The sequence below is a fragment of the Anthonomus grandis genome, chromosome 4 (genome assembly GCF_022605725.1).
Source record: "Anthonomus grandis grandis chromosome 4, icAntGran1.3, whole genome shotgun sequence".
Taxonomy (NCBI): Eukaryota; Metazoa; Arthropoda; class Insecta; order Coleoptera; family Curculionidae; genus Anthonomus; species Anthonomus grandis.
In genome coordinates this window covers 38,891,406-38,908,316 of record NC_065549.1, presented here as the reverse complement: position 1 = coordinate 38,908,316, position 16,911 = coordinate 38,891,406, and the positions used below count along the sequence as shown (strand labels likewise).

At 33.2% G+C, this 16,911-nt stretch overlaps 1 protein-coding gene across 1 annotated transcript in view; it reads left to right on the top strand.

Annotated features, from left to right (window-relative positions):
- The window catches only part of LOC126735355 (uncharacterized), a 38,783-nt gene that overhangs the window by 15,726 nt on the left and 6,146 nt on the right, over positions 1-16,911 (top strand). The window contains exon 2 of the mRNA XM_050439315.1: positions 12,605-12,812. Coding sequence (XP_050295272.1) covers positions 12,605-12,812 — 208 coding nt within the window. The remainder of the gene's footprint in view (positions 1-12,604; positions 12,813-16,911) is intronic.

The window sequence follows — 16,911 nt, the reverse complement described above, 5'->3', positions numbered from 1 at the left end:
TCTTAACGCCGCAAATTGGGGTAAGGTGTTTAGTTTTGCGGAAATAGATGATAAGGTCCAGTGTTTTACACATATTCTTACACAACTTTTTAATAAGTATGCACCTTTCACCACGGTTAGAGTAACAAAGCCGAAAGCACCTTGGTTTACAGATACTCTAAAGGAAATGAAAAAATACAGAAATTCTCTACTTTCAAAATATAAAAAAAACAAACATCCTGGCGATTGGGAATCCTATAAAAATGTGCGTAACATGTTTACAACCGCAGTCAGAAACGAAAAAAGGGGATATATAAATTTTCTGCATAGAGACAAGAATAAAAAAGCCCTCTGGAACGGTTTGGCCAATCTTAATATCTATAGTAAGACAAAAGGCACTTCTACATCAAATCTACCAGATAGCCTAAAAGATCCGGAAGCAATAAACCAGTTTTTTGTTGAGTCGGTACGTCAGGTATCCACGCCAGTTTCAGCGGAGACCATTCGGGAATACCTGGGTAGAAGAGCCACGGATCAAAGGTTCGATCTGGAGCTGGTGGATACTGGAGGAGTATATGAGGCTATTTCGCAAATAAAATCAAATGCCAGTGGCATTGATAAAATATCATTAGAAATGGTTAAGATGTGCTGTCCTCGTGTCATTCCGGTGCTAACTCATATTTTTAATACTTGCATCGAGATAGGTAAATTTCCCTCTTTGTGGAAAAAGGCAATAGTGTTGCCGCTACCTAAGGTCTCTAACCCGGATGGCTTTTCTGACTTACGACCAATAAGCCTACTTTCTGTATTGTCCAAGATTTTTGAGAAACTCATATACAACCAGATGATTGAATATATCGTGAAAAATAATTTGCTCTCGGAAACGCAATCGGGGTTTCACCGTGGCTTTAATACTGCTTCAGCCCTTCTTGGAGTCTTGGATGATATTATTGATGCTTGGGATAAGGGTGAGACGACAGCTTTGGTTCTGTTAGATTTCAGCAAGGCATTCGATACTCTACATCATAACTTACTTTTAGCGAAGCTCTCCTATTACGGATTCTTACCGAAAGCTGTGCGTTTTTGCAGTAATTATCTTACAAATAGATCCCAGATAACAAGAGTGGAAGACTCGTTCTCTGAGCCAGCCGATTTAAAAAGAGGTGTTCCCCAGGGATCCATTCTGGGCCCTTTGCTGTTTATACTTTATATAAATGACCTAAAAAATAAAATTCGCGACTGTCGTATGGCTCAATACTGTGATGATACACAAATTTATAAACAGTTTACTAAGAATAACGTTGATGAATCTATGCAATCATTAGGTCAGTGCTTAGATACAATTCACCATTATTCAAAAAAAAATGGTTTAAAATTAAACCCAAAAAAATCGGCTGTAATTTACATTGGCCCCTTGGCATCATGGTCTCGTATGAACTGTGATCTTGTGATAGATAGTGAAAAAATTCTGAATTTAAAAGAACACAAAAACTTAGGTGTAACTTTTGATACAAATTTGAGGTTTAAAACACAAGTATCTAAAGTAGTTCAAAGAGCATATATGTCCCTGAGAAATTTGTATAAAAGTAAGGATCTATTAAGTATTACACTAAAAAGGCAGCTTTGTGAAGCTCTAATTTTATCACATTGTAATTACTCTAATTTTGTTTATGGACCATGTCTTGATGCTTCTAGTAGGTACAAACTGCAAAAAATACAGAACTCTTGCATTCGCTTTGTTTATGGGTTGAGAGGAAGGGATCATGTAACTTGCAAGCTAAAAGAATTGAAGTGGCTTAATGTGCAAAATAGAGAAAAACTTCATTACTGCAGTTTCCTATTCAAACTTTTAAAAAACAATAGTCCCTCCTACTTACGAAATAAACTTAAAACAGGAACTACCAGACATAATCGAACAACACGCACGGTTTTAAAATTTAATATCCCCCGACATAGCACTGCGATTTTTCAAAGATCATTTTCTTTCTGTGCTTCAAAACTAATAAATAAATATATTATTAGTCACTGTACTGATAAGTCTTTCCAATCCTTTAAAAACAACCTAAAAAAGATATTGATTGAAAGCCAACAATAAATATCGAGAAAAATAGCAATAATATAAAGTAATAACTTAGAATTAAACAGTCAACTGGATGATTTTATTTCAACTTTTTTTGGGATTGTTTTTTTTTTTTTTTAATTTTATTTCTATTGTTCTATTTAATTTTTTTAATAAGTATTTGTATTGTTAAATCGGTCATGCATATATATAGTATTATGATGTCAAGTAGTCGTTAAGCTGTAAAATTTGTATTTTTCTTTGTGAGTTATAGTTAATTTTTTTTTTGTCTTCTGTATATTTTAACATTTTCTATTAGTAACTACTTAATAATTATGTGTTTTTGTGATAGTAATAATATTATTGTAATATTTATGTGTACTCGGTTAAGTTAACAGCATGCTGCCCTTCGCCGAGTATAAAATAAAGGCCTTTTTATTTATTTATTTATTTTCACTTGCTTGCTTGATTTTTTCACGATTGCTCCAAATTGTAGAAACTGTTGTTTTTGCCATATTTTTCCTTCTCACAATTTCCGATTTGTTAATGCCACTTTCAATACTTTTAATGATGTCTATTTTTTCTTTCAAATTTATAACTCTGCGCTTATCCGTCATTTTACCAAAAAAACTACTAAAACTCGCACTCGCACAATAACCCGCAATGTCCAAACTAAAACTACCGGTCATCTCATTTTGCGTATTCTATAAAAATTCTCAGAGTCGAGAACTGGAAATCCCCGGCGGCCTCGGTGCCAACGCGCGACGACAGAGAAACTTCTCAGTATCGATTAATGGGAATCCCCGACAGAGGTGGAAAATTACTCTGCTTATAACGTACCTTTGTACGTTACAACCGGAAAATTACTGTCAATCGGGCAAAAATATTGAACGTTATAGCCGGAGTTAAAATTTTAGTTAGTACGTTATATCCAGTAAAATGACAAGACTATTTGGGCGGGTTCCGAATTATAAATACGTAATAACCGGAAATACGTTACATCCCATGTACGTTATAGACGGAGTACACTGTATATACTTTTGGTCAAAAGTAGAGAAACTAGCTTGTCAAATTGCATTGTTTTAGTAGCACACAAAAAAGTCATAGATACGTAAGTAGTCGTCATTTGAAATAATAATTATACAGATTGAAACAGATAATAAGATTAATAAATCTAGAAAGGAGCTTACGCTACATTGAATGTTTATGCCTTTTTCCTTCATGTAATAGACTCAGAGTTTTAAACATTATTAATTTAAAGGAAGCTGTGCTATTTTCCTTTTTAATTTTATTTATAGTGTATTTTGTACAACGAATACTCGAAAGTTTAACTAGCAATAATTGTTTAACCGAGTTTTTCACAGCAACCCCACTAACTCAAAATACCATTTCTTAGATAGCCAGTCGAGACTACCTTTAATTTATTAGATTCTTCTATGCAAAGAAAAGCACTTAGGGTTCTGGCAGGTCTTAACTTTAGGGATGATTGTCGCCAATCCTTTAAGCATCTTAAAATTCTTACATCCTCAGTATATCCTTGAGAATCTAAGAACCTAAAAAATTATTTCCATCAGTATGAAACAAGGCACAGAGAAAATCTACTACTGGCGTGGGGCATAAAGTTAAGACTATTACTTATTACTAAACTGGTTCATTCAAAAAAAAGTAACAGTCTTTACTTTATGCCCCACGCCAGTAGTAGATTTTCTCTGTGCCTTGCTTCATACTGATGGAAATCATTACGGCTTTTATAGCTATGAAAATTATTTTGTAGGTGCTTAGATTCTCAAGGATATACTGAGGATGTAACAATTTTAAGATCCTTAAAGGATTGGCGACAATCATCCCTAAAGTAAGGACCTGCAAGAACTCTAAGGGCTTTTCTTTGCATAGATGAATCTAATAAATTAAAGGTAGTCTCGACTGGCTATTTAAGAAATGGTATTTTCAGTTCGTGGGGTTTATTAAAAAAAAAACACATCAAAAACCGTGTCACCACGAACCGTACATGTAAATTACATTCATTGTTAATATCTGGATAAAAATTAAAATCCCTTGGGAATTTCAAGAGATACGGGCATTATATCGATTAAATAACAGGGGGCGCGGACTATAAATAGGTTGCTGGCGAACGTCATATGCTGCGTTCTCGATTTTGGTCGCTGGATATCGATCAAACGCTATAACATATATATAGCATATATATAATACAAGAATAACGAGCGCAGTTGCCAAATATCTTTATCGAGAGAATATCTCCGGGCGAGATTTACAGCGGTCCCATTCTGTATCGAAATTTGTCGATTTAAAAAAGCCAAATTAAAAATATTAATTATTATTAATGATTAGTATAAATATATTACTAAATAGTTTTGGTTATTTAATGAATTTCACTCTTTCTTTTGCTTTATAATAAAGAATGCAATTCAGTTTTTGCTAATTACAATAATTTATTATATCACTTTATTTTTTTCTATTAAAGTTGAGTAATCACTGGCAACATGGAATTCTAAGCATATTTATCAACAAAATATCCCCTCTGCTGAGTAGCGTATCGAGGGGGGGCCAAAGGAGGTGTTTGCCTCCCCCCAGAGACGAGGGAACGCAACTGTTACCTTCAGAATTTTTTAATCAATATTAAAAAAAAAATATTATAAAGCGTGCGAATAATAAATTACTGCAAAGTTAATATCGTCACAATTTATTACAATACAGGAACACAGTATTATTGTAACACCAATCTTCGAGTCACAACCATCGGCTTCTACTTTTAAAAATCCATGTTGTCCTTTAAATGACATTACTATTATTTTTAAAAGAATATTGTCAGATCAAGAAAGATATGAGGCAGTAAATGGCCTCTAGTTTCCACCACCAGGTTTTAATTTTCTAGCCAAACAACAAGGAAAGTGTTTAAGGAAATTTAACCAGGAATTTTTAGATCAATACAAGTGGCTTATGTATTCTGAAAAAGAAGATGGCGTATACTGCAAGTTTTTTTGTGCTCTTTATTCAAAAAGAGAGGTAGGCCACACAAGCCGACAAGAGGTAAGGACGTTATGTAAGAACGCATTTCGCTCATGGAAAAAATGTGGGGAAAGGTTTTCTTTGCATGAAAAGGCTGAATATTACAAACAATCAGTTTTAAAATATTTAAATTTAGAAGAAGCGGTTTTCGCCTTTACTCCTTCATTATCTAAAATTGTTCACTCAAAAATTATTGATTTGTTTCGTGCCATTACTCTTGCCGAAAATTGTATAGAAGAACTTAAGTCTATGAGAAAAACGCCAGTTTTGTGTCATTTCCTAGTATTTTTAAGGAAGCACGGAAGACTATAGAAAAAGATTTTGAAGGTGAGTTGAAAAAGCCAAGGTTAGCAAAATCTCAAAGAAATAGAGCAAATTATTAAGCCGAAACACCGCAAGACTACAATAAAGTTGAAATATATTTATTCCATTTTTAGATGGTAGTATTACTCAATTACAAGATAGGTTTCTTAAAGATAAGGATATTTGAATATCTTTTAACCCCCTTATCCCTACGCAAAATAAAATTGCTATGACGGGCTACAGCGTTTTGATCGTTTAGTGGAGTTCTAAAAAGTTGATTTAGGTAATCCTGGTTCGTCAATAATGTCTGCGGAATTTAAACATTGGTACCGACAGTTTGAAGACTTTCCTAAATCGGCTTTAACTGCCTTGGAAATGTGCGACACAGCCGTTTGTCCAAACATTTATACTTTATTACAAATTTTTTGCATATTACCTGTATTATTTAAAAAATATACACGTACATATCCTTACTTCCATTTATTTCTTGTCTGCTTAAAATGTATTAATCTATTTTCTTATGCGGCTTAGAACTAATTATTTTGTTTTTTATTAACATGATTGATTACAATTTCTATTTTCTGTTTTTACTTGTTTAACATAAATCTTTTGTGCAAATATAATCAACCTAGACCGAAATGAGTAAAATGAGTTGATTAAAAATATATATATATATATATAATCATTGTTTAAATATTTAGTTATAATGTTATAAATATCTGAATATATTTCTTCGTTCTTTATTATTGTTTACTATCTTATCCTCTACAAAATAGATTAATGTTTACGATTTGGTAGCAAAAAAAAATTATGGCGCCCACAATAATATGTACATAATTTAATTTTTCAAAAATTTAAATGAAAATCATCATTTTCATGGTATTAGGATTTATAGGATTCAAGTTTATCAGAATAATAAAACAAATATTTCAAAGTGCATGCATCTATCTCTCTCTAATCTATTTGTTAAAACCACCTCATTTTAGGTGAGAATTACTTTCTTTGGTAAATTTTAACGAAATTCTTAAAGAAATACAAGAAAAATCTCAGATCTAACGCAACTACCTTATCTAAACGTAACTTTCAATTTGGTTTTTGTAACATAACCTCCCAAAAACTTAATTGCTTTGTTTCCCTACAATTGGTACAACTGAAGTTTGTCAGAGTGTCCAACGTCGAAAGGACAGAATCACGCAAAATGGCAGTCACCTAGTAGTGGTCATTTACTTTTCATTGAATTGGCAGTCCAGGTATATTTATTAAGAATCTAGGAAAAAAACCCCTAGGAAAAAACACCCCCGGAAAAAAAACCCCAGAAAAAAAACCCTAGGCAGAACAAAGAACTTTCCGAAATAAATGGAAACATGAAAGAAAAAATCATAGCATAAATAATAATTTGATATTTACATACCAATACAGACTCATATTATCATTGGTTTAAACCTTATGTTATGAGAAATGGCATTTAAAAAATTATCTATATCTCTTTCCCCGTCATTATACTGCGGACATAATAATTTTAACCTATCCTGCAGTATTTGGTAGGATGCTCGCTTCTTTTTTACCTAGGGTTCGAGTCCAATTTTCACCAGTTTCGCTGAATCGACCGCTAGCTCCATTTTAATTTTTTTTATCAATAATCAAATAGAGGGATGTTTTCGACCAACAAGATTAGAGAATCGATAATTCCACCCCTCTGTTTGATTATTTGTTCGATCTTTATCTGCCAGTGTGGTCTCATGAACATTCCACAGGTTAATAGGAAATAAAGATGCAATATTTCTGATTCGCACAAAATTTGGATAATTTCCAATATTTTGAAATGTTCCAGAGACATAGGTAGCGTCGAATTATTTAAGTATATCTGGAAACTCCTGCGCCTCTGGACTTAATTATAATAATTTCATTCCCGCCTTTACTTCTTCTTCGGGAAGAAAAGCCAGCCCATCCAATTTTCCGCAGAAACTTCTAAGGCTCTCGTTGTCCATGTATGTTTTCTGCAGACCTAATTCTTGCACTTTTCGGAATGTGCTCTGGCATAGATGGTAAAAGCAGCCCTTTATGCGAATGTGATCGCCAAAGATTCTAGTCGCTGCTTGCATAGCTGCTTTCTTAAAGTCCATATATAAGACTGCTGGATCAAGAAACAAATTGCGGAAAGCACATTCATCAATTAATGATTGCAGCAGGATTTCATATGTCTGCTGGGTCTTCTTCTCCAATAAACAGTAAACCGCTGTAACGATAATGTTTTCTGGCGCCACTGAAACCCTTATTACATAGAGCTGTTTAAATAAAAGTGGCACCAGGGAAAAATTTCCATCCAGATACCATGTTTTGGCTGCTGCTAAATTCTTAAGACTGTCCTCATTGCAGAATATTATCACTCTTTCATCCCCTGTAGTTTTCCAATTGTCTGAAACATTGAAAACAATCAATTTAAAAACTCTAATATTTACTCAACGACTTAAACAAATTTTTTTTAGAAATGTTTTTGAATAAATGCTCAGCATATAACCAGAAAGATTTTTCTTCAAATGGCATAACAACTCATACAAGGTACCTAAGTTAGAAATAAGTAATATTTACCTTCTTTGATGAGATTCGTTAAAGTAGATGGTTCCTTAGGATTGTGACCAGCCTTGATGTTCCTTAGAGTTCTTTTCAAGTGATCTTCTTTGGTTACTCGACCTCTGGTTTCTGATGGTAACGCGGCTATACCCTCTGCGTATATTTGAGTTGGCCTGGCTAATGTATCTTTGCATCGTTCTTTCATACTTTTACCACCTCAACATTTTTTAAGTCACACGGATGATTGTGCTCAATTTTCTTCTCTCCAGAACGGTGATTGCAATCCGTGGCAACCAATCCTCTGCACTGTAAAATATACGGAGCGTCCATAAAGTAACCGCCCCTGCTACTGCGCTACATAATATACTACTAATAATTATTGAGCAGAGAAGTACTGCAGTTATTGTATTTTACAGAAAATAAAAGTAGATATTTCTGAGTATTTCTTGACTTTGTGGCATTTTGTTAAAAATGTAGATACTTTAAAATAGGATCTGGTGCACTTAACGGCTCACGAATTTTGGGATTTTTTAATTTAGAAACTGAAAAATCCTTCCTAATAAAACACATTAAAACAAAAAAATTGGTGGACAAACCCCTTTTTGTCCAGAAAAAAAAAATAAAAGTTGACATTTTAACCATTTATTCAGAACATATTTAAAACATACAGAAATAAACAACCCAACCCAACCTAATGCCAACCTTATATAGATACTTATGTACCTCCTTTTTTATATCAGCTGTCTTAGGACTTAACCATACCAACCCAACCCAACCCAACCTAGTGCCAACCCCGGTTACCGATCACCTTTTTTATATCAAGTTATAATATTAACATTTTATTCATATTTTTGATTGTATTATAGTTGAAATACATTGATTCTTTGAGTTTTATATATTTTCACATAAAAGTATTAAGGCTATGACCATGTAAAATTAAGAAATATGCCTTATACCTGATGTTATTTTGACTTTATTTTTGCAAAAAACTTGAAAAAAATGGTTTTTCCTCCATTTATTTGACATAAAAGTGTTTAAATAAGGGCAATAAATCATTTCCCCCTTAAAAAGTTTAGAGATTCTGTGAGCCTTCAAGTGCACCAACACCTTTAAAATATAAAAAATTACTTACTTTGAATGAGTTATATTTGCTGCACTTCCATCGTACGTTGTTAGCACAGGTTTTATGTACCGTGTAAATATAACCGTCCCAACATAATTTTGGATTACCGCTGGATGTTTAAAAAAATTCCATATCGACTTCACAAAATTTTTCACACTAACATCAACAATTCAATTCGAAATTTATAATGGTATAAACATAACATATAACTAAAAATAGACCCAACTTGCTTACATTAGCGGTACTCATACATTCCCATGATATTTGAGCCATGATGCCAAGTTTCCAATCATCCTTTCACAGAAGCTATTATTTTGTTTCTGCGAATACAAAATGATCCCATTTATTGCTCCACTTTTATTTACAGAAAATTTCCAGGCGGACCTCAAATACCTATATCAAAAATTCAAACCCTAGGATCATAAAATAATATATTTTTATGACCCAACAGACTATTAAAGAATCCCCCGAAGAAATTTTTTTTTTCCGGGGATTTTTTTTCCGGGGGTTTTTTCCGGATTTTTTTTTCCGGGGGTTTTTTTTCCTGTTACGATTTATTAAGTTCGTGTAATAGATCTATGTTTAGTCTGTAGTATCTTCCAATCAGATTTTATTAGCCTTGTTTGCTTTTGAGGACACTATTCGCCTATTCTGTTTGGTTGTTGAATCGCTATGAAAAATTTCTGTATGCATATCAAAACAGTTTGATTCAATTCTGTTTGGTTTATTACGTATAAAGTTCACGAATTTGAACATTAAACATTTTCAAGTATATCAATCACAGTTTCTTTCTAATTCGTAAAAAAACATTTTCGTTATGTAATTAGAGATCTATTTAGATTACCGTAATAAAGAAACAAATTATCGTAAAAAGTATCATTGAGTAAATAATTTCATGAAAAATGTTTAGACAGGTATCATGGATCACAAAAACGTCATGTGGCCGACTAGAGTGAAAGTACTCGTTTTCGAACACGTAACGTTTTGCGTACGTCCTGTGAAAAAGAATCACCAGTAAAGTGGCCTGAAACTGATTATTATACGTGCCGATGTAACGAGATGATCTCGAGTTATGTCGGTTAATTTACCAATTTAATTGTTTTATTGCGTAAGTAACCTAACTGGGAGTACAGAGAACAGATTGTTTAATGTTCTTAGGTTAACGTGTTTATTATCATTATAACGATCGCATTTAAATAGCAGTTAATACTTTTATGCTTTAATCAATAAATAATGTTTATAAGTAAGGTATAATAAGCAAACTATAAAGTACTGTGTGTGTATTTTCTATTAATTTTTTTTTATTCAGATGTGTGAGGTCTGCATTTCATCTTTCCATTTTACAAAAACAAGTATTGTTTAATAATATTCTGTTAATAGTAAGTATTGTGTTAATAGTATAGATGCAAAGTTTACTATGCATAAGAGAATCAATACAAAATGAAATACAAAACACAGTAAAACTTAATTTTCTCAGATTTAACTTAAATGCAGTTAGCCACTTTTGGGCTTTGTACCACAAAAGTATATATCCAATCCGGAAAAGCAAATCATGGAAAAGAATGTCGCCAGAAAGCAGTTTGAGGAAACTGAGTGGTACGCGAACAGAACAGAGTTCCAGATGAATGGGTTGACGTAGGTAATGACGGTTGTGAGGTACTTATCCTTCCTTATCTGAAAGATCTCTCTGTGATACGAATGAACCATAACTTCCATCTTGGAAGTAAATGTCCACATGGAAGAGGCGTACGTAAGGATTAAGCGGACGTTGATATTAAACAAGCTTGCCGCCGAAATAGAGTTAGGCATATATACTTAGAGATATCCCTTGAGCTTTCATGATCCATAACAGTTTCCAGGCAAACATGAATGGTGGACCAGAAGAGGTTAGATTCGGTTCTCCCTAAAAGAGACAGAGATGCATATATTCCTAGAGAAAAACGCAATATACGTCTTTCTGGGATTGAACGTCATCCTCCAGTGGTCCATCCATTTCTGAAGCAGGAGATGAGACTGGTGGCGTAAAGCAACCAGAATTCTTGAGGCATCAGCATATATAATTAGAAGCCTACCTAATAAGAAGTTCCTCAAGAAAGATTAAGAAGATTAAAAGGGGCTCGTAGTTCTATGCCTGTAGTTCTCCTTTTCTAAATAAAGCGGGTGGTGAAAGTAAAGCCGTTGGCGGTGACCCTAAAAAAGCGATTGGTGAGAAAAGAACACCAGCAGGGCTGGATTGGGCATAGATCAGCTGGGCATTATCAGATATCTTGTTCCAAAATAAATCTTTCTCAATAATTAGGGAGGGTGGAATCCATATTAGCCTGTATTCACTGGAGTCTTATTGAGTAGTAGCTGGTAAGGAGAATGGCTGATCATCTAGTTTTAAAAGATCAATAATAAAAATGATAATTTTTTCAAGATTGAAGGAAAAAGATTAATTTGAAAGCGTTGATGACCTGAGTGGGATTCTCAATGTGTCCTTCGAGTTTTAAGTGGACTTGATAAGGTTTTTAGTCGGTGGAGTTTAAGCTGTCAACTCATAATCTAGGAGTTTATATCCTAGAAGATTTTATCCTTGTTGAAGTCCATTGAAAGGTTGGTGGTAAATTATGTTTCTATGAGCTCAGTGAGAGCTTCTATCTTAAACTTGGAATCTGAGATGCGGTCTTGATAAGGTACGGTACGGACATTGGTTAGGTTAAAGTATCTCTCTAGGGACACGATCGGCAATTTTATTTCATTTTGTTCTAGTTCTTCAGAGTTAAATGTTCTCGAGTCTCTAATATATTAGTCCTTATTTGTCTATTAGAGTGGTTGTGTTATCGATTTATGACTAGGTCATTGGATCTAATACAACTTGAAACGACGGGTACTTTATAGCAAATTCTCATCGGTAGAGATTTGACAACACGCGTTGTGAACTGTTCCCATTTAGGGGAAAGGAGAGTCCAGTGCCTCGAGCAGTTAAACCGAGAAAGAGTAATTTACAACAGTATTGGCAGATACATAATATTTAGATCAAAGAGATCCGCAGTGATAGCATCTTACCAAAGTAGATCATGCCTTACAGAATACTAATATCAAGTCATATACCAACCACTATGCATAACTTTAAGCTTTTATCAATTGACCAACGACAACTATTTCAGTTCAACTTATTAAAAGCAAAGACAAGGAGCGCATTTCGAAAGCTATAAAACTAAAATAGAGAGTGTCTTGAGAATTGCAGTCTTTTTCTCACTCACTCCTTTTCTTACTGAATGTACATAAATACCCTAAGTAAAGAATTTGTGACAAAACTGGTTTCGTAATATGCCGATAATACATGTACTACTGTCTGGACATGACTTGACTCTCGAGAAAAGACTCATTAGTAGCGAAACAAATACAGGTTTGCTGTGAGGAGTACTGATGACTATTGAGAAACTTTGAGAACTTTGACTATTGAGAAAATATTTTATAAGTTGCAAATAAATAATTAAAACTAAATTTCAAAGAGTTGTTATGCAATAGCGTATTTTTAAATTTATTTTTATTTTCAGTTTGTGTTATTAGTTGTTTCACCATCAAGAACATCTTCAGCACAAACCAAAAAGAATGATGTAAAATCATCAAAAGAAACATCAGATGTATCTTCCGAAAAGCCTCCTCCAGCTATTATTGCTATAGAAATCGTAGACCCGAACGAGAACTCCACGTCTGCCAAAAACTCTAAACGTACGATTGATAGTGCTCTTGGATATGGATACAGTAAGTTATAGACTTTTAAATATTTATAGTAAAATATGTAAATCTAAGATTTGTTTTGCCCCTATCGAGGTTTGTTTTAAAAAAGCAATTAAGTATATTAAAAGAAACTTTTTATTTCTTTAAGGCAGAAATGTTAATTTACTTATGAGATTGCAGACAAGGCTTGGCATTATAACTAAAAATAGTAAATACCGAATTTCAATTAGTTAACATAGTTAACAAAAAATGAACACAAACTTGTATATTTTTCAGCTTTAGTTTTGGGATCCAAGATGTCAAGTTACTAATTAACTAAAAAAAACCTTTTCGAAGAACAATTCAATGTTTTATAGGTTCTTTGTATAAATTAAATGATTAACGTTAGGGTTTATGGTATAGCTCAAATATGAATATATTCATAATACATTCTATGATACGGTTTAAAATAAATTTATTTCATTTTCATTCCAAAGACTTATGCAGCGACACTACATCTAGAAAAACAAATGAAGCTTTTGAAAATAATAGAAATTTGTTTGTGGTTTTTGGACTTGGCAAAGCCTTTTGACAGTGTACCGCAAGTCCTTTTGCTTGTAAGTGTCTTGAAGGGAACTTGAGGGACAGAGAACAATTCTCAAGAATAAATAATGAATGTAGTGAAACATCTTATATAAACATTGGAATTCCACAAGGAATAGTTATTGCTTCTATACTTTTTGTAACTTACATTTATCTCTTTACTAATTTTAACATTCAGAATGGTTAACTGATATCATATACAGGTGATACGGTTGCTGTGTTTCATGGAACATCTTGGCAGGACATAAAAGAAACATAACCGGGATGGGCAATATGTACTAACTGGTTAAATTAATTTGAATTAAGTCTAAACTTTTAAAGGACGAACTATATTGCCTTTTCTTTAATGACTACTAATCGCCCTACCTTATTATTAAATTTGAATCCACCAAGTTAAAGAAGTTCCATTCACTAGATATAGGGCTGTTCTTGATAAACATTTGTCATGTATTTATTTTTATTTATTTATTTATTTATTCATGCCAAAAAGTTAAAACTCTTACACAAGTCAAAAATACGGAAAAAAAAGCATTACAATTAACATTACAATAATAATAAAACCCATGCAGTAACTATATAATACGATTAGATAAAAGCATTAAGTAAAACTGACAAATATTTAGCAGCTTTAACAGAAATATAATATAAACATAAAAAATGCAATACTTCCAAATAGCCCACAGTGGAGCAAAGAAATTCCTCAAATAAGTAAAAAGGGTTGTTAAATAAGAAATCTTTAACTTTATTTTTGAATATACAAAGTGGCAGAATCCTTACAGAGGCTGGAAGAGCATTAAAAAATTTTACTCCGTAGTGCGAAACCCCAGTTCTTGATCTGGTGAGTCGACGAAAAAATGGAGTTAAGAAGTCATTATTTCTGGTAAAGTGCCGGTGGGTATTAGTATATGTTGCATATACTATATAGATTTTCTCTCTATGTTAGAGAAAATGTGACTGACTAGGCAGACTAGAATAAACGCACAGGGTAAAGTGAGAATTTTCAATTTCCTGAAGTGGGACTTACAAGACTCCCTGTAGCCGAAACGAGCAATCACCCTCACACATCTTCTTTGCAATGCAAATATCTTAGACATGTGCACCGAGTGCCCCCAGCTCATGTCATTATAGAATGAAAATAGCTGAAATAAGCAATTCTGAGTATGTCCATTGAGACAGAATCCACTAAATTACGGAGAAGGAATATGCATCTTGATAATTTGGATGATAGCTCTCCAACGTGACTCATCCAGAGTGAGATCCAGGAAATTCACTGTTACATTCGAGAGATGTGGGAAAGAACCAAGATCTCGAAGAGAAAAATTAATCTCCTGGGTTTTGGTTTCGTTCGATCATAATATGTTTGACAACATAATAATATGTTCGACAATATTCGATTCACCAGCATCAGCAATTAAAGAAGTTGTGTCACCTGCGTAGAGATAAAATACAGAGCCAGTATCGCAAATAGGGAGATCGTTGACGTAAACCAAGAATAAAATAGACCCCAGAACGTAGCCTTGTGGAACTCTATGTTTTAGTGGTAAACTTTGCGATTCACACCCCCCAAACAAAACATACTGACTTCTATCATACAGGTAGCTTCGATCCTATCTAAATGAAGACTACTGGCGTCAAATTTGTAGTAGTTTAATTTTTGTAGAAGAATATCATTCTCAACACAATCAAAGGCTCTCGATAAATCATAAAATGTGGCATGAGAGTGCAATGGGATCGACACATCCTAAAACTGAAGAAAAACATTCGTGAACGTATACAGTGTGTTAGGGGTTCGATTTCCGATACCTTAATTACGTGTTTTATCTCCAATTTATTTTCGATCACTTTAATGCCCTCCACATGCATAAAAGTGGTTTTATTTTAAAGGTGATTAAATTCACCAACTTTTAAAACCAATTTTCCTAAGAAATTAGTTGAAATAATAAACGAAAAACTTTAATTTTGATGAAAAATGTGATAAAATTTTTTCAGTTATAATGCTTTCAGTAATTAAATCAGACCCTTAATATATCTTTTTTTTAATTTAGTTTGTACGCAATAAACTATGATAACAAATTAATATTTAATTATTACCGCCACTTACGCTAATAGTTTATGTAAACGGCCTGGCCAAAGCAGATAAAAATTTACAAAAATAAAATCCCTATAACGATTACATAGAAAAACAACATTTAACTTAAAGCAGATTAGAAAAAATTAGATAGAAAAAATTAAATTCACAAAATTTGCTCAAAGAGGCCATCATTGTTGTGATCGCCAGCTATTGCCCTCAATCGAACCTGCTGAGTAGCTCTCATAATCATTTCTCGGTCGTTCTTAATCTTCTCAGCTATAGTCATTATTTTTTATGACTATAGGTTTTTCACTATTTATTATCAAGGTGTGCCCTTATATCTCCTTATTGTAAAAATACTCCTCTTCCTTAATACCTAATAAAATATTATCTGTATAGGTGTAAGGATGCTTTATTAGCGTAAGTGGCGGTAATAATTTGACGTTTATTTATTAGCATAACTTATGGCGTATGAACTAGAAAAAAAAGATATGATAAGGGTCTGGTTTTTATGTTAAAGCATAATAACTACAAAAAAAACACGAAATTTTACCATTTTATGCATGTGGGGGGCATAAAAGTGATTAGTTTCAGTGAACTCGAGTAAAAATTCGAGAAATAAAATTTGTATATGGATGTAGATATTATCCGCTTTGGTGTAGACTATGCAATTCTGCAATGTAGGTTGGGTTACATACTCATAACTAACACAATGTGAATATAATTATTTTAGGGTATTATTATTATGTTGGTAACATTTTATTCTAGAAAAGAAAATATTAAGAGAACATGTGATAAAGTAATGGGTGATGTAGCTCTGCAATTCGCGTGTGTGCTATGTCCTATTATATACGGTTATCCATTTTATGCTTGGAAAAGTTAAATTAAACACACAAGATATTCAGATGAAGATGAAATTTTTATTTTGTTTTAAATATTGAATCATTCCATTATATGTGAAACACAATATCATTTAAATATCAGTGACATTTAAATGATATGTCCTGTGAGATCACAGGATCTTGCGGGCCAATACCCTAATCTTGAAATTAAACGTCCTGGAAACTTCTCTTGCAAAAGAGCTCGGTTGGCCTATGTTGTGTGACTTGTGGCCTCGTCCTCTTGGAACCACATGTCTTCCAGATCTTCTTTTTCGATTTCTCTTCAAAAATAATTGGTCAACATGCTTCCATACCGCTCAGAGTTTACTGTTAAGGCTCTCCCACGATTGTTTTCAAAAAAATACGGACGTGATGCACGTGCCTTACAATATCAGTAGCCGATCCAGTCTCTTCAAATGTTCTTACTGTATTTGAAATTGTTTACTCTGTAGGACGATTATGTCGACCGTAATCAGCTCGTAAAGCTCTAAACGTTGACACAGGAGAATCACCATTTTTATAGAACAATTTAATAATTTTAGTACGTTGTTCGACTGTTAAACGATCCATATTTATAAATGGCAAACCT